The 19,018-nt window shown below is 31.0% G+C and overlaps 1 protein-coding gene across 1 annotated transcript in view; it reads right to left on the reverse strand.

Annotated features, from left to right (window-relative positions):
* Positions 1 to 17,019, reverse strand: part of LOC107841604 (E3 ubiquitin-protein ligase PRT6) — a gene marked incomplete at its 5' end in the record, with an annotated part of 35,378 nt that extends 18,359 nt beyond the window's left edge. Inside the window, 4 exon segments of the mRNA XM_047396214.1 lie at positions 4,582 to 4,742; positions 16,089 to 16,393; positions 16,396 to 16,674; positions 16,677 to 17,019. Coding sequence (XP_047252170.1) covers positions 4,582 to 4,742; positions 16,089 to 16,393; positions 16,396 to 16,674; positions 16,677 to 17,019 — 1,088 coding nt within the window.
* Between the last annotated feature and the right edge of the window lie 1,999 nt (positions 17,020 to 19,018).

The raw sequence follows: 19,018 nt of genomic DNA on the forward strand, positions 1-19,018 counted from the left end.
TAATAAATTCAGAAGAAGAATTAGATACAAAAAAGAAATTACAATCATTTTTAGGATTAGTAAACCAAGTAAGAGAATATATTCCAAAACTAGCAGAAAACTTAAAATCATTACAGGAAAAATTAAAAATGTAGAATATAGATATAATGAAGAAGACAAAAAACAGGTAAAGAAAATAAAATTACTTTGTAAAAGAGTTACCAAAGTTACAATTTCCAGATGAAAATAAAAAATTTACATGTATAGTAGAAGCTGATACAAGTGAATATAGTTATGGAGGAGTATTCAAATATAGGTATGAAGAAGAAAAATTAGAACATCATTGTAGATATTACTCAGGAACGTTTAACAAAACAGAAATAAAATGAGAAATAAATAGAAAAGAATTATGTTCTTTATATAAATGTTTAATAGCATTTGAACCATATATCATGTATAACAAGTTTATTGTTAGAACAGATAATACACAGGTACGATGGTGGCTAACAAGAAAAATACAAAATTCGGTTACGACAAAGGAAATTCGGAGACTAGTATTAAATATACTGAATTTTACATTTACAATTGAAGTAATCAATACTAACAAAAATATCATTGCAGATTACTTATCAAGACAAAGCTACTCAAACTGATTTACCAATGGAAGAGGCTGATGTCAAAGATACCCAGACTGATTTATTGCTCCAAATGTTTAAACAAATAGAGTTATTACAAGAACGAGTTATTACACTAACTACTGAAGTTACAAATGTAAAAGTGCAAGTCAAGCACTATAAAAAACAAGATATTGTGCAGGAAGAGCACATTAAAAAACTAGACCTAGAAGGTGACGATGAGAAACACCTTAAAACTCAAATTACTAACGAAACTTCAATTACAGCTGCAGGAACATCTAAAGGAAAAAATATAGTCAATAAAAATAGACCTGAAATACCAAAAAAAAAGAATTATAACCTCAGCCAAATATTTTCAAAACCATATACACCAAATATACAAAATTTAGAAGCATTTGCACCTCCCCAGATACATACCTATTCTGAATCACTTAACCAAGAAAAACAAACATACAATTATTCTTCTCGTAAATACATTGACAACATACACACCTTACAAACCTTATTAAATACCAAAATTATTCAAAGTGAAGAGCTAGCCACACAATAAAAAGGATATATTACCCAGAAATGCCAAAATTATAATAAACTTATTGCCTTACCAGGTACAAGCCCAAATTTTATTAAATCATGTTACTATTATGGATTATTATCTACGGTTTACACAACCGATGGAGAAGAATAAGCAGGAATCCCAGAAATTCACAAAGAATTTATGACTTACAAGAGAATTACCAACGGACAATTATTCTATGTTCGATTTTATTCCGCACCAGCAGAAATATTATTTAACGAAATTAAACAGACTATTAATGTGGTCAAAATGGGTATGACCAGAGATTATATTATTTCGGAAGAAATATGTGAACAGACCGAGATACCAAAAACGCAGATACCAGCATTTTACCGCAACAAAAGAGTTATTGGAATAAGCAATATATTATCAGAGTTACTTAATAATTATTTAAATAAAAAGCCAATTTGGATATATAACTCAAGGAACCAAGCATTGATTTATTCAACTTGCAAAGAAGTTAGAGATCATGATATGGAAGAACTTAGAAAATGGGGATTAACACTCCTCAGACCAGAAGAATAACCATTAACAAGATCTATCAGTAAAGAAATTATTTCAGAAAAAGCTATGGATCAATTTTGTGAAAAAGTTGGCCAAAAATACAAAGACCACATATGCAGCAGATGTAGTGGCAAGCACAACTTTATTCCAGATGTGATGCTACACTGATAAGAAGATAAAAAAATAGCAGATACAACAAAAAAGAGATAACTACAGAGCGAAATAATGGAGAAGACAAGCTATTAAATTATGAAAGTAACATGTAGATAGCTTTCACAATTTCTTTTACGTAAATTGTAAAAATTTGTATAGAAAAAGTCTTAGGCATTTAAAGTTTTTTGTTATTTAGTGCTTTATGTCAAAGTCTTCTTTTAAAAGATGAAGATATTTTTGTAAACATTAATTAGTCTAGCCTAGACTAGGTTTTGATTTTTCAAAGTCATTTTAGGAAACGTGTAAAAAAATCATCTGTAAATTTCAGTTATAAATAGAAGGACCGAAGACAGTGCAAAGGCAAGCCTTCATGCGTTGAAGCAAAAACTCTCTCTTGTCTACAACAAATATTTTGCTTATTTAAAAAACAGGTATATTTCAATGGAGAAATCTATGGAGGAACAAAACTTAAAATTATCAAACTTACCAGAACAGGTATATTTATTCACTATTATGAATAGCTAAATTCATAATTCCTAATAATCATGATATAATAAGATAAGTTCATGTTAGTTACTTTATAGTAGAATTATTCGAAGAATAGCATGTTAAGAAGTTTACTAGCAAAGTGGAAACGAAGAAAAATCCCTAAGAACTATGTCATCCTAAAGGTGAAACCAATAAGGCAAGAAGCCATGATGGGGAGTAGCCAGAGTTGAGGCGCTGTTTAACGAAAAAGTATCTGGATTACCATGCTAATAGTGACCGATGAACATGTTATTTAAGAATGATCTAGTATATAGTAATCTAATATGATCATATTTTGTTATGTGTATGATTGAAGGGAATATTTTGAAAATAGCAATTTTATAAAAAATGAATAATTATTTATCTGACGAAATGATAGATAAATTTAAAATATTTATTTTATATGCACTTAAGGATATAAAAGTAGTAGATATAAGAAAAATCATATTAGAAAAAGCATTTGGTAATATTATATGACTAGAATAAATTACATACCATATCTACCTAACTACTCTTACAAATACTTACCATGATAAATTACATATATCTAGAATTTTTCGAAAAAGATATGAGAAACATACAGTTAATAGAAAAACAGATGAAAGTAAATTTAGACAAATGATTGGAAACTAAAGATATAAAATATATAGAATTTCTTAATGAAAATATGCAAAAACTACTTAAACTAAAACAAACAACTGAAAAATATTATGAAAAAGCATTTAATCAAGCTTAAATGACAGATGATATTAAAATACTTGTTTTATATATACTTAGAGATATAGAAATTATAGACATAAAGAAAATAATATGAAAAAAATTACAAGATTATGAAGAGGAAGAATTATTAAATAGTATAGAAAACTTACTCATATACTATGAACACCAATACTATTTAGATCAGATGAATATTATACAGACTAAAAATGTCAGAATATATTAAGAAAATTAGAGAAAACCAAGAAGACCTACATAAAGAAATTGATTATAGAAAACAAATTAGAGAAATAATGGAAAATCTAATAGAAAAAATAAAATGGATAGACGAAACCTTGAAAAATTTAGAAAAAAACAAAGATAAAAGTTTAGATAGTTTAAAAAATTCATTAAGAAAAAAACAAGAAAAAATAGTTAGTAGTATTAATAACCTCAAACAAGATATTAAATATAGTACAAGTAGAATAGATTATTATACATTTACTTTAGAAAAATAAAATGATAAATTACGAATATCTAAAATACTGGGAACAAGAAATGGAAGAAACAAGATTAACAGAAAACCTTATAAAAACGAATTTAATTGAATATTTTAAAACAAAAGATATAGAATATTTAAAATATCTTAAAAATAATATAGAAGACTTACAAAAACTAAGAGAAAAAACTAAAGAATATCATAACAAAGCGTTTAATCAACTATCATTTAATCACCCCTCAAAATATGGATATCAATAAAATTGAATATATTAATAAAATATATGAAAATAAAAAATACAAGAACGAAGAAAAACAGTTAATGTATATTACTACAAAGCATTTAACAATTACATAAATTAATGGATACATCTTACAACAACAACAACAAACCCAGTGTATTCCCACCTAGTGGGGTCTGGGGGGTAAGATGTACGCAGTCCATACCTCTACCTCTAAAGAAGTAGAAAGGTTGTTTCCGATAGACCCCCAGCTCAAGTCACGAGATAAACTATATCACTCGGGCATCAAGACATCTCTCTAAAAGAATAAATCATTAAAAGAAATCGAAACCCAACTATATAGATTATACTAAGAATACAAAAGATTACATAGTACTAAGGAAGATCCTAGAACGCTAGATAATTTAATTACGATAATATCTAATTTAGAATATAAATTAATAAAACATCTTTAAGTCAAGATAATAAAAATAAAAAATATTTCAATTGATAATATTAGCAAAATATATTATATAAAAATAAATACTTATTACCCATAACTATTTATTTCCTAATAAATTTACCGCGCCTAATCCGCAATCCCCTCCAATTGGGGTAAAAGGGGAACTTCATACTTAATTGTTTCTAATCACAGTAAGGTCGGTACTAAAAAAAAAAGCTCAATACTTGTAATATTTAACATCATTCGAGTTCAAAATACAGAAAATTAATTCCAAAATGATGAACAACTTACGAATCATATACGAATAGCATCAAGTAAATAGCAGTGTACCTTAATGATAATATCCTCCGACGTTGCCGCCGTAATCGGCTCTGGCGAAGAAGAATCAATCTCCATTCGAAACATAAACCGAATCCAATCGGTACAATTACAATCCCCAATTTTACTATTATTGTTCCCCAGTGCTGAATTGTACTGTCAGTCTTTTTAAACTAAGGAGTATCAAAGATTCATAATTCTGAAACCCTAGCTGATTTATAAGGGCATATGATCCTTGAATTGGTGTTTCAGATTATTTTATGTGCACATTGATGGGTTTTTTTACAAGTGAAATTATGTGATGGATTTTGGAAATTGCGGTAGATTTATGTGTTGTATTATTGTTCTTATTGCGTTTTATGCTTTTATATTACAGTGATATTAGGGATGTGCCTAATTATAAAATGACTCTTTTTTTCAGTGACCTATTCTGATTATGGCTTTAAATTAAAGTTAGGATAAATGTAGGAAAAAATATAAAAAGTAGCATATTTAAATATTAAATTACAAAAAATAACAATATTTTTATCAAACTACATTTTATAGCATATGTATTTGTATGTATTTGTATTTTTGTAGCAACAATTTGCAAAAATACAAAATACATATCGATCATAAGAGTAGTGAAAATCATATATATTTGTACTTTTGTAGCAACAGTTTACAAAAATACAAAATACACTTTGTTATATCATGTAATTATGAAACTATTGATATGAAACTTATAATTAAGGAGATAAGTGTATTATTTTTGAATTTTGCCCATAAATGTATCATAAAAGCTGAAATTAAAGTGTTGTCATAATAGAAAAAAAGTAGTAATTGTTTTTGAAATAAATTAAAAAGAAAAGTAGGTTTTTAGAAAAAAAAAATAAAGTGAGTATATATTTTAACTTGATATAAAATTTTAAAAAATAAAAAAATTATTGAATTATATGATTCTAAATTAAAGTAAAGTCAAATATACAAAAATATTCTTTAATCTTTTTGTTTTAAAAATGACATATAAGAAATTAAAATCAAAACATTTCAAACAAATAACAAGGTCATTTTTTATGAAATGGACTATAAAATAAAGTAGGCTATTCTTTTAAAACGGAGGGAGTAACACCTTTTAGTTGACACGATAGTTATAAAAATTTATAGTCTAAAAAAATTCTTATATATTTCTGTAGCTACAAATTATTTTAATTATAATAAGGTAATATTCTTTCGAAACAAATTAAAAAAAATATGTCAGATAAAATGAGATAGAGAATTAAAACTGTGTTATGTATTTTAAAAACTACGGTGAATTTATAATTCTCACTTGTATTTTATATTTCCACGGTTATTAGGGGTGCGCCTAATTATGTTATTTTCGTCTCATTTTATGTAGTGTTCTTTGACTTGATGTAATAATAATAATATATCCAATATATTATCATAAAATGAGGTCTTAGGAGAGGAAAGTGTACGCATTCTATAGCACTACCTCAGATAAAGTAAAGAGACTATTTCGATAGACACTGACTTGATGTGATATTTACAAAAAAAATAAAAAATTGAAACTTGTGGTTTAAAATAATTCTTAAATATTTCTTTTTGAGACATACTGAAAAAAAATGATGTCACATAAAATAAAAACACAGGAGTACAAAAGTATCCCGTCCAACATGAAAAATATTTTGTATTTCAAAAAAAGCTTACAATAGTCATTTTTGCTTTGGGTTTATAGTCAAAGTTATGCCAATGGTCTTCTGAAACGAGCATTCTAACGCAGGTAAAGTTGAGATCTACGAACATTCTATCAGCTCCAAACTCTTATTCTACAAAATATAAAGGATATGTTATTATTACTCCTATTATTTAGAGTCAAAGACATCCTTATTTTTTTGGGATAATACCCATAAAAATACCTGAAGTTTAACCAAATTTTTAGTGGCGCATATTGAACTTTGCAGGGGTCCTATTACCCCCTATACTTTTTTAATTAGAATTAATTCCCCCGGACTTTTTTAAAGTGGAATTAATCCCCTCCTCAAAATGTATATCCAGTTTTTTCGGTGGGAAGTATGGTACACGCGCCGTGTCTTCTCCATTTTATTACTTTTCAACATTTTTTCACCATTACAACCATATTAAACATTCCAAATGATAAGTTTTTCAAATAATTGAATGGAATCTTCCATTAATTTTCCATTGAAACTCAGAAGATTCAATTAGCGAGCTTCATTAATGGAAGATTCAATGAAACTCGCTAATTGAATGGAACTCGCTAATTGAAAACTTAATGAAAGATTCAATTTCTATTAATAGAACTCGGAAGATTAGAAAAATTCATTAATGGAACTCGAAAGATTCAGAAAATTTAATTTCATAATTCAATTTTCATTAATGGAACTCGAAAGATTCGAAAAATTTAATTTCATATATAAAGCTATTCAATCTTCCGTTAATGAAACTCGGAAGATTCAATTTCCATTAATGAAACTCGAAATTAAATTAGCGAGTTTTCGAGTTTGAATCTTCCGAATCATCCATTGAGTTTCAATTAGCAAGTTCCATTAAATTATAACCATTGAGTTTCATTAAATTTCAATTCAACAATGGAGCAACAATTGTTGAAGAAAGAAGAAAGAAGAATGAAGAATGAAAAAATAAATAAAAATATAAAACTTTAAATAATATAAAATTAAGGGGTTGTTTGGCAATAAAAAAAGTTTTAAAACATTTTTAACACTGCTCACGCGCTCAATGCGCATGAATTACACGCAGTGTGCCAAGTGACAGATATATGCCATTAAAATATGGAAAAAAAAAGTCTGTGAGGTAATAGGACCCCCGCAAAGTTCAGTATGCTTAACTGGTAATCCGATCAAACTTCAGGTATTTTCATGGATATTATCCCTATTTTTTTTTACATGAAACAATAATAATTGTCCATGTTTTTCTATTATATAGAAGAGGTGGTTTCGACCACCTCTTATCCAATTATCAAAATATCCCTTTACTCCCACTTAATTATATACCATATCCCAATATATAATAATTTTATTGTATCATCATAATGGTTTAAATATTTAATATATTCTATTAATTTATATTAATTAACTATAACTACATATTGAAAATAAATTTTATTTATTTATTTATTTAATTGGCTATCATGTTCAAAACTAATTTGTTACCACAAATCACAATAATTAATAACTTAAAATATTTAAAAGACATAGAGAAATTTTATGGACTCTCATTATTTTAGCAATGCCACATAAATTGAGATAAAAGAAAAAGTACTGCAAATCGTAATAATTAACAACTTTAAATTTAAAAGATAAATAAAATTTTAGTTGACTTTCAAAATTATATCGAAGCAGCACAAATTGGGACACAAGGAGTAAATATATTATTTAATAATTACGTAAAAATTATTATAAATCACAATAATTAACAATTTAAAATACTTTTTAAATAATAGATAAAAGTTCTATTCAACTCTCAAAATTTTATCGGTTCAACATAAATCATGACAAAATAAAAAATTATCTTAATTAATTACAAATAAATATTTAAATTAAATCAATTTTATTATTTTAATTGACTTTTATATAGAAAATTAATCTTTTTATTTATTTATTTTAGTAAATTTAAATTTTAAAATTATTTTTTTCTTGTATAGAAATACTAATATTTAAACTTAACTTTAAATTTTTAAAGTACAAAATGAATAAATTTAATTTAATAAAATAAATTTCTAATGAATATTTTCTTAGAATTTGTGTTGGGTCAATATGTATCAAGTTAAAAAGAAATAAAGAAAAATATATAGTAAAATTTTATTATTGTGAAAGATAAATATAATGCACTATCCAATAATATTTAAGAATATTATATTTTGCATATGTAAATATAGCATTCAGTATTTAATTAATATATTATTCCGGTGAATTATCGATGATTATTATTGGATATGATAAAATTATATTAATTTTTATATTAATAATATAATCAATCGCTCTTAATTAATTATTATGTGTCATCTAAGTATTAAGAAAATAAATAATATTTAATGAAAAATAAAATAGACATAAAATGCGAAATTAACTCTGAATGTTTTAAATTAAATTTTCGTCTTTCAAATGATGATTTTACTATATTACTCCTTATTATAAGTCATTTATGTATTAGAAAAATAAGTATAACAAAATGATATGTCAACATAAAATATTTGATTAACTATCAAAATTATATTAGTGTCACATAAATTGGGACGGGAAAAGAGAAGATATAAAACAGCATATATTATTTGAAAATGAAATAAAAAGTACTGTAAATAACAATAATTAACAAAAAAAATTTAAAAATTGATTGATTTCTTTTTCAGCTGCTTCAATCGTGATTTTAATGTACGGTGATATTTAAAGAAGGTAAAATGACATAATGAGATTTAAAGAGGATAAAATGTATGTAGTAAAGTGTGAAAAGAATAATACATAAGTAAATTTTATTACTATATTTTAAAGAAATTAAAGAAAAGAAGTATAAAGATTATTTGCAAAAGATTTTTATAAACTAATTTAAATATAAATAAAGTAACTTTAAGTACAAAAAACGTGTATCTATCACAAATTTGCTACCAAATACTTCGCACTTTCTTAACATTAGCAAATTTTCTATCAAATATGTGTAACCATCTTTCTCAACTTTTTACAACTCCTCAATATTAATTAACATTTCTCTGTTTTAAAAATAAAATAAAGAAAAGAAAATCTCAACTCTTCCTTCTCTATTAAAAAATAACACTTTTTTGCCGTGTTAAAATTAATATTTAAACAAAACAATAGCGAATCTAATGTGTGTATTCTCTTTATCGGGTAAGTTTACATGATTCTTAATCTTTGCGATATTGAAAATCAATAATCTGTTGAATATTTGATTTAAGCTATTTCATCAGATTTACGCCTTTTTTTCTTTATATTTCTGATCGCAGAATTCAATAAGAAGGTTAAAAAAAGGCTTTCAATTGTGATCCTCTTAGCTCAATTATATTAATAAAAATATTCTACTGCTCAAACTTTCTACTCCAAGATAAATCCTAAAACTTAAAACTTGCAATCCACATGTTTTACTGTTGAGCTCGTGCTGACACGGGCCTTGCACTTCTAGTATATAAATATTAGTGTCGATTTAGTCAGCCTTCAAACTTGTATTTTTTTCCTTTTTTGAGATTGAAAGGTTCATCACGTCAAGTTTCACATGTAATAGTACAAATTTTCTTTCTATTCATCATACCATGTTTTGCGTGTTATCACGTCATATTTTACGTGTTAAAGTATAATTTTTTTTTTCATTGTAATATTGTTTTTTTTTATAATATATTGATATAGTTCGAAAAGTAAGGAGAAATTCTTGCTTAGGTGGCAATGATGTTTTGAAGTGTATAGAATAAGGAGCACTCTTGTGCTCAGCTTATCTCATAGAGTTTTTTTTTTGGGGAAAAATACATAAAGTAGTATACTTAAGTATTAAATTACAAAAAATAACAATACTTTTATCAAATTATATTTTGTAGCATATGTATTTATATGTATTTGTATTTTTGTAGTAATAGTTTGCAAAAATACAAAATACATATCGATCATAAGGGCAGTAAAAATCATATGTATTTGTATTTTTGTAGCAACAATTTATAAAAATACAAAATACAACTTGTTATATAATGTAATTATGAAACTGTTGCTATGAAACTCATAATTAAGGGGATAAGTAGGCTATTTCTCAATTTTACCCCTTTTTTTTCTATTGAATTGACAATTGAATATTACATACACTAAATTAAGGATACCGTCTTTTCTCTTTATGTGATCTTAACACTTTGTTGAAAGCATTTTTAATAAATGTTTAGAATGAAAAGTCAAAGTCTAAAACTTCTTTAAGCTTATCCAAAAATAGAAGACCAAATACATTGTTATCAAAAATATTTACAAGATACATTATGAGAAAATAATGTAACTTCTTAATTCTTTTGTAACTGTGTGTTTTTAGTTCTCCCCGAACGTAAGAATTCATTTGATAAGTTAATTCTTGATAAGTTAATTCATTCATTGAACGGATGAATTCATTTGGTGAGGAGTTAATTCATTCATTTCACCATTAACTCACTCTTGTAACATCCTTTGTTCTTCACCTATATAAACCACTCTATTTGAGAACAAAAGATACACCACAAATAAAGTAAAAGAAAAATATCTTCCTCCTAAGTTCTCTACTTTTGGGCAATAGTTTTGAGAAACCTCCAAACTTCCAGCCACGAGTGCACGTGTTTGGAAGTAGCTGTGGAACCTTGGGGAGCGACCGGCTAGAAGGATTTGTACCGAAGTCGGACCGAACTCGCTTTCAAGGCAGTGACTTGCCACAATACAACATTTGTGACTATTTTATTATAATTATTAATTTTAGTTCCATATCAATATTGTAGTACTTTTTTCAACAATTTGAAAGCGATTTTCATTACATACAATATTGATAAATGACTCTTTCTTTGAACAAAACTTTTCCTGATTTATCAAAACTTGAGCCATTGGACGAAAATAATTTTAAACGTTGGTCACAAAAACTTTTGATTTTCTTCGAACAATTAGAAGTTGATTATGTTTTATTTAATGAATCTCCAATTGATAATTCTAACATTACTAATAATAGCTAACAAGACTGATTGAGTGTTGGACACAGGCGCTTCAAGACATTTCTGCGCTGACAAAGAATTATTCCATGACTTTGAGGAATCCACCGATGGCGAGTGCGTCTACATAGGTAACTCCACTACTGCTGGAGTTATAGGTAAAGAAAAATTTTACTTAAATTAACTTCTGAAAAAGCTTTACCCTTGAACAATGTTCTGTATGTTCCTTCGCTCTGTAGAAACTTAGTTTCTGGATCACTTCTCAACAAAATAGGCCATAAACTTATTTTTTAAGCTGATAGAATAATTATTTCTCGTGGAGGAGACTTTGTTGGGAAGGAATACCTTAATGGGGGCTTATTTGTACTGAACATTGATCAAGAGATTGTTAATGCAAATATTTTAAATTCTACTTATATTGTTGAGTCTATTAATTTATGGCATGGTAGACTAAGTCATGTTAATATTGCTTCTATTAAAAGACTTAGAAAAATAGAATTAATTCCTGAAGTAACTATTGATGATATTTCTAAATCTCTTGTGTGTGTAGAAGCAAAGCATGCCAAGAAACCTTTTAAATATGTTACTAGTAGAAAGACCGGGTTGCTTGAACTAGTACATTCATGCTTAGCAGATTTTAAGAACACTATTAGTAAAGGTGGAAAGAGGTATTACATTACTTTTGTTGATGATTTTTTGTCACGACCCGAGCCGGGATCTTGGCCGTGTCGAGCATCCCGAACTATGGAGGCCCAGATGCTCTTCTACATCTGGCGATCATGCACAATACTCATATAATATAGAAAAGATGCGGAAAAATATAATAAACAGAATCATGGTCATATTCTGAATTCTATTTAGTAATACGAAAAGAAATTTATCAAGATCTAAACCACATCTATTTCAGTCTGCGAAATCTCTATTACATACGAAATCAATAAACTATCTGAAAACTGGGACAAGGCCCCAGTGGACTTGAACCAAAATAAATACCAACTGACTGAAAGGAAACAAACCTTCTGGAATAAAGAAGGCTTACCAACTGCACACTTCGCTTCTATCTAAATAACTCTACGGCTTAGCAGAACCTCTAAACTGAGCCTCAGACCATGAAATATAGGAGGTCAATACAAACATACTGGTACACAACGCAATCCAAAATAATGCGTATATATAACATAGATAAGAGCAAATCTGAAACATCATGCATGAAAGAGTTAAAACACATGGGCAATTTCAATGATATTAAAAATAATTTTTGACAGTGCAGTTCTATTCTTTGTATTACTTCTGAGTTAGGTGGTACACCCTACAAGTCTACAACCCCACGAGATATATGGAGTGCGCCCTTAACTAGGTGACCAAGCCCCCAACCCGAGTTTGCCGCAAGAATTGGGGTGTCTGAGTCTGATACGCCACAGGGCTCTAGGCCAGCGTATAATCCCTCTAGGAGACATAATAACCCGTATTGGCAAAACACAGTTTCGAGAAATGAGTTTTCTAAACTCGTACCTTCTTCGGGTAATCACCTAATATCTCTTCATGCCCAATTTTAGCCTTTTCTAAATATGCATCTTTCTGAATTCAAAATCCATAAGTCTAAGTAAAATCTGATTTCTATTCTATTCTGTGTATGTTATAGCATTGTCTATTTTGGTATCGTCATACCAAGACTTACAAGTCATGTTTCTGAGCCATAAAATATCATATCATAGTATCTTCTTTCAAAACATAAAGTTTGGATCACCATACTTCAAACAATTTAACAAGATTCAGACTTTAAAATATTTATCAAGTTACGCAAAGATCACTCTTTTCAGCATTTCAACAAACATGTGGTGGTCATGAAATTTGTGACAAAACATGCAATCTTTTTAGTGAACATCTTTAACTTTTAACACCAAGTAAAACACCCCTTCTTCACTTTAAAACCATGATCAAGTCATAAACAAAATCAAGACATTTACATCATGCTTCCAACAACACATTTCAAATAAATCATATCTTACGAAAATAAGAGGCTTGTAAACAAGATAGGGATTTCTAATAGTTCATGCTCTCAATTCTTCATTCAAACCCATCAATGCATACATACATACACACATACATACATACATACATACATATATATATATATATATATATATATATATATATATATATATATATATATATACTTAAGCATGGTTATAAATCAAAGTTAGGGGAAAGGCCTCAAGACCAAATCTATTTTAACACTAAAGAATTTATAAAGCAAAACTGTGTAATGTAAATTCCAAAATCCCTTCAAGAATTCATGATTTCACAATGTTTAAATGTTTTTGAAACAATTTTCTTATGCCCATGTAGTTTTAGGAAAACTCCACGTACCTTAGATTAATTAGTTTAAAGAGAAGAACTCGAATCTCGATTCATTCCTTGGAAATCTTGAACTTAGAGGTTGGTTCTTGATTCCTTGTTCTTGGAAAAAACCCTAATTTTGATGCTTTGGATGAATGAGGAGTTATGTGCTATGATTTGATGTAATTAGGTGTTCAAAAGGGTGGAAAAGACCTAAAAATTTCTTTAAAAATGACTTTAGATCGCTAAACGGAGGTGCGGTACGCAGTGGATCACCTTGTAAATAGGGGGTTCATCCGAACCCCCTTCGATGGAAAATTATACTATTTTATACTATTTTTACATGGTCAAAAATATTTTTATGTATATATAGTAGATGTTGAACCCCCTTCGACTAGTCCGTATGTTTACTTCTGAAACCCCTCAATGAAAATCCTGGCTCCGCTATTGGAGGAACGGTTTGGGCGATGAACCGTCACCTTGGGGATGGATCGTCCCTCAAAATTTCGCTTTATGGCCAGAAAACGGGCTTACTGCCTCAGTTGCGATGGTTTGGGCGACGGTCCGTTGGTCTTCCCGTTGCACTTTGGCAGTTCAGATATCTCACTGTAAAACGGCCATTACTTTTTATCCCAATATTGGATTTAGGTAAAATTGATGGCGTTGGAAAGAGGACTCAAAGACCTTTCATTTTATATATCGTAAGACCTATAATTCATTATATACAAAAATTTATGGTCAATTGAATTTGACCCAAATTTAAATGCTCACCAAAACTCAATAGATAGGAAGGCTTTCAACTCGTCCTCGAGTTAAGGGACCTCTATGATCTCAATTTATGCTCAACTAGATTCCCTCACTATATAATTGATTAACACACTATATTCACATTGGATCTATGGCTTATGGATCCTTTACGCATAGAAATAATGGTTTACGTCCTAGCCCGTAATGTGGGGTGTTACATTATCCCCCTTTGGGATCATTCGACCCTAAATGATGACTTGGGACACATCAAGCACGATTTCAAGAACTAGATGAAAGAAAATGAGTAGTATAGGATTTTTACCTTCTAAATCATCGTCTATGGTCTCAAAAAGAGTTGAATACCTCGCACGCACATCTTCTTTTTACACCCAAGTAGCCTCCTTGGCTTTTTGATTTCTCCACATCACCTTGACCAAAGCTATTTCCTAACTCCTCAACTTTCTAACTTGGCGATCCAAGATTGCAATAGGTTCATCCTCATATGACAATGAGTCTTTCATATTGATCTCCTCTACAGGCAACACTAGGGAATGATCTCTAGCACACTTCTTCAACATGGACACATAAAAAACGGGATAAATAGAAGTCAGACTTGCGGGCAAATCTAACTCATAAGAGACCCCACCTATTCTTCTTTCAATCTGATATGGTCCTATATAGTGAGGATTCATCTTTCCTTTCTCCCTGAATCGCATGACTCTCTTCATAGGGGAGACTTTTAGAAATACCCAATCACCAACCTCAAATTCCATCTCTCTTCTTCTAACATCAGCGTAGGATTTCTGGCAACTTTGGGCTGTCTTGAGTCGTTCTCTGATGATTTTCACCTTCTCCATTGCCTGATAAACAAGATCAGGCCCAAACAACTATGTTTTACCTACTTTATACCACCCAATCGGTGACCTACATCTTCTCCCACAAAGTACCTCAAAAGGAGCCATCTTAATGCTGACATGATAGCTATTATTGTAAGCAAACTCTATCAATGGCAAGTGATCTACCCAACTACCTTTGAAGTCAATTACATAAGCCCTCAACATGTCCTTAAGGGTCTAAATGGTGTGTTCAGCTTGCCCATCCGTCTGGGGTGGAATGCCGTACTCAGGTTTACTTGGGTACCTAAACCCCTTTGAAAATATCTCCAAAACTGTAAAGAGAATTGTGTACCTCAATCAGGTATAATGGATATCGGTGCCCCATGCAAATGAAATATTTCTTCAATGTAAAGCTTGGTATAATCATATCTCAAATAGTTAGTCCTCACAGGCAAAAAGTGAGCTGACTTGTTTAGTCGTTCCATAATTACCCAAATGGAATCATATTGGTTTCGGGACCTTGGAAGCCCTATGATGAAATCTATGTTGACCATCTCCCACTTCCACATGGGCAGGGCTATCTCTTGAGAAGTAGCACCTACTCTCAAATGTTCCACTTTAACTTGTTAGCAATTCAAATACTTGGAAACAAAATCAGCCATATGACGTTTCATATTATTTCACCAGTATATAGCTTTAAGATCATGGTACATTTTAGTAGAGCCTGGGTGAACAACACACCTCAAAGTGTGAGCCTCATTAAGAATTCTTTTCCGCAATCTATCCACATCTGGCACACATAGCCTACCCTGATATCTCAAAATCCCATCACCGCCAATTTCAAAAGACATCACCTTATGTTGACCCATATCTTTCTTAATCTGCATCAAGATGGGATCCTCATCCTGTTTCTTCTTAACTTCTGCACATACAGAAGATTTACCTATTTCATGTACAACTACCCCTCCATCTATGGAATCCAGAAGTCGCACCCCTAGATTTGCAAGGTGGTGAATGTCTTTCACCATCTCCTTTTTTCCTTCCTCAACATGAGAAAGACTGCCCATAGATAATTTGTTGAGGGCGTCGGTCACCACATTCACCTTGCCCAGATAATAGTGCAAGCTCATGTCATAATCCTTCAACAGTTCCAACCAACGCCTCTTCCTGAGATTTAATTCTTTCTGTGAGAAAACATACTATAAACTTTTGTGGTCAGTGAAAATATCAACATGTACCCGTACAGATAATGCCACCAAATTTTAAGTGCAAACACCACAACCGCTAACTCCAAGTCATGGGTGGGGTAGTTTCGCTCGTGCACCTTCAACTGCCTAGATACATAAGCTACCACCTTACCATGCTGCATAAGTACACATCTAAGTCCCACTCGAGATGCATCACAGTAGACAACAAAACCCTCTGTACCCTCAGGAAGGGTCAAAACATGTGCAGTAGTCAATTTGTCCTTTAATTTTTCAAAGCTATTCTCACAAGAGTCAGACCACACAAATTTTACCTTTTCTGAGTCAACCTGGTAAGGGGAGCAGCTATGGAAGAAAAACTTTCTACAAACCTTCTGTAATATCCTGCCAAACCCAAGAAGCTCCGAATGTCGGTTTGAGTTGTGGGTCTGGGCCATTTTCTAACTGCCTTAATCTTTTGGGGGTCAACTTTAATCCCTTCACTAGACACAATATTCCCCAAGAAAGCAATAACATTAAGCCAGAATTCACACTTAGAAAATTTTGCATACAATTTATGGTCTTTGAGGGTCTGAAGGATGATTCGAAGGTGGCTGACATGATCCTCCTCATTCTTAGAGTAAACCAAAATATCATCAATAAAGACTATGACAAATAGATCTAAAAACTGATGAAATACCCTATTCATTAGGTCCATGAAAGCTGCAGGGACGTTATTCAATTCGAAGGACATGACTAAGAATTCATAATGGCTATATCGGGTTCGGAAAGCTATTTTGGAAATATCGGCCTCCCTAACCTTCAACTGATAGTACCCCACACGAAGGTCTATCTTTGAGAAATACTTAGCACCCTGAAGTTGGTCAAAGAGATCATCAGTTCTAGGAAGAGGGTATTTGTTCTTAACAGTGACCTTATTCAACTGATGGTAGTCTATACACATACAGAGGGAACCATCTTTCTTATGCACGAAGAGTACAGGTGCACCCTAGGGAGAAACATTAGGACGGATAAAGCCCTTGTCAAGAAAATCTTTTAATTATTCTTTCAACTCTTTCAATTCTATAGGAGCCATTCTTTATGGCGTGATAAAAATAAGACGAGTGTCTGACAATAAGTCAATGACAAAATCTATCTCCCTATCAGGATAGTGGGAGATCATCAGGAAAAACTTCCAGAAATTCATTAACTACAGGGACAAAATGAAGAGAAGGACTTTCAGTATTAGATTCTTTTACCCGAATCAGATGATACAAACAACCCTTAAATATAAGTTTACGGGCTCTGAGATAAGAGATGAATTTTCCCTTAGGTGCTAAAGAATACCCCTCCTACTCTATCATTGGTTCATTCGGAAAGGAGAAAATCTAACACAAAACACAAGAAAAACACAAAATCAAAAACTCAAAATTTGACCTAGGGTAAAAAATGGGTTTAGTATTTTTTGGGGGAATTTTTGATTTTGACACTTCTTTTTTGTTGGAATTTTCAATTTCTAGACTCTAATAGTGTTAGGGAACAAGGATCTAACACTAGAAGCACACAAAAATCAAGTCTCAAAAATTGAAAAAACCATCTTCATGAATTTGCCTTGAAGACGTTATAGTTCCCGAGCTTGGCTCCTAGGGAATGGCCAGATGCCTCTCTTGTGTCAATTGTAAGAGATAGGTGATTGTAGTGTGTAGTGTTAAGGGTCCAAGAGTGTCAACCATATCAAGCTCTACAAGTTCTGTCACAGTATCACGATTGTAGACAGACACAACACAATTTCTGTACATCTTTCTAGCCATAACACAGTCACCAACAGGATAGAAACAGAGAAGGATTCCAGAATATTTTCGAGCTCAAAGCCAAAACTGACTGCCACATATGGGTTCACATAAGAAAAATTAGACCCTAGATCAAGTAACATATATACAGCATGGGAGAAGATTTGCAACATACCCGTAACTACATCTGGCGAGGCCTCTGCCTCCCGGCGGTTGGACAAGGTGTATAACCGATTGCGACCGCTTTCGGTAGCTGAAGTAGCATCTTTGGAAGGCAGTGGTGGTTCAAAAGAGTTTGCCTGGGACTTAGCACCATTAAAGTTCCTTCTAGTAGAAGGATAATTTCTCTGGAAATGGCTCGACTAGCCACATATATAGCATACCAACGTGCCCAGCTGACACTTTCCTGGGTGATGCTTACCACAAGTCTCACACCGCAGAAATATTCGATACGAAAGAGCCACACTGCCTTAGGACTGAGTACCCTACGCTTTGAATCCATGGTAAGGCTGGAAATTTTGAGATCGTCAGTCAACTAGGGGTCTGGGTGCTGGAGCGCTCGATGCAGACTGAGCATTTCCCCAAAACTTTTTCTTCAGCCACCTGTTACCCCAATTACCACCCTGCAGCTGACTAATGTTCTGGTCTGTTGTCCTGACCCTCTTGGCTTGTTTGTCCTTTTCCCCTGCTTTAACAACCCTCTTTTTCTGTTCCTCAACCTGCTGCATGTGAATAAATAATTTGGAGAATTCCGTATCCCTATTTAGTATCGCCCCTTTGTACTCTAACACCAAGTCATCTGAAAGGCCAGATGCAAACTTTCTTAAATGGTCCCTCATATTTCTTGTCAATTCCGAAGCATTATGAGATAGTTGATTGAATTTCAGG

The sequence above is a fragment of the Capsicum annuum genome, chromosome 9, assembly GCF_002878395.1.
Source record: "Capsicum annuum cultivar UCD-10X-F1 chromosome 9, UCD10Xv1.1, whole genome shotgun sequence".
Classification (NCBI taxonomy): Eukaryota; Viridiplantae; Streptophyta; class Magnoliopsida; order Solanales; family Solanaceae; genus Capsicum; species Capsicum annuum.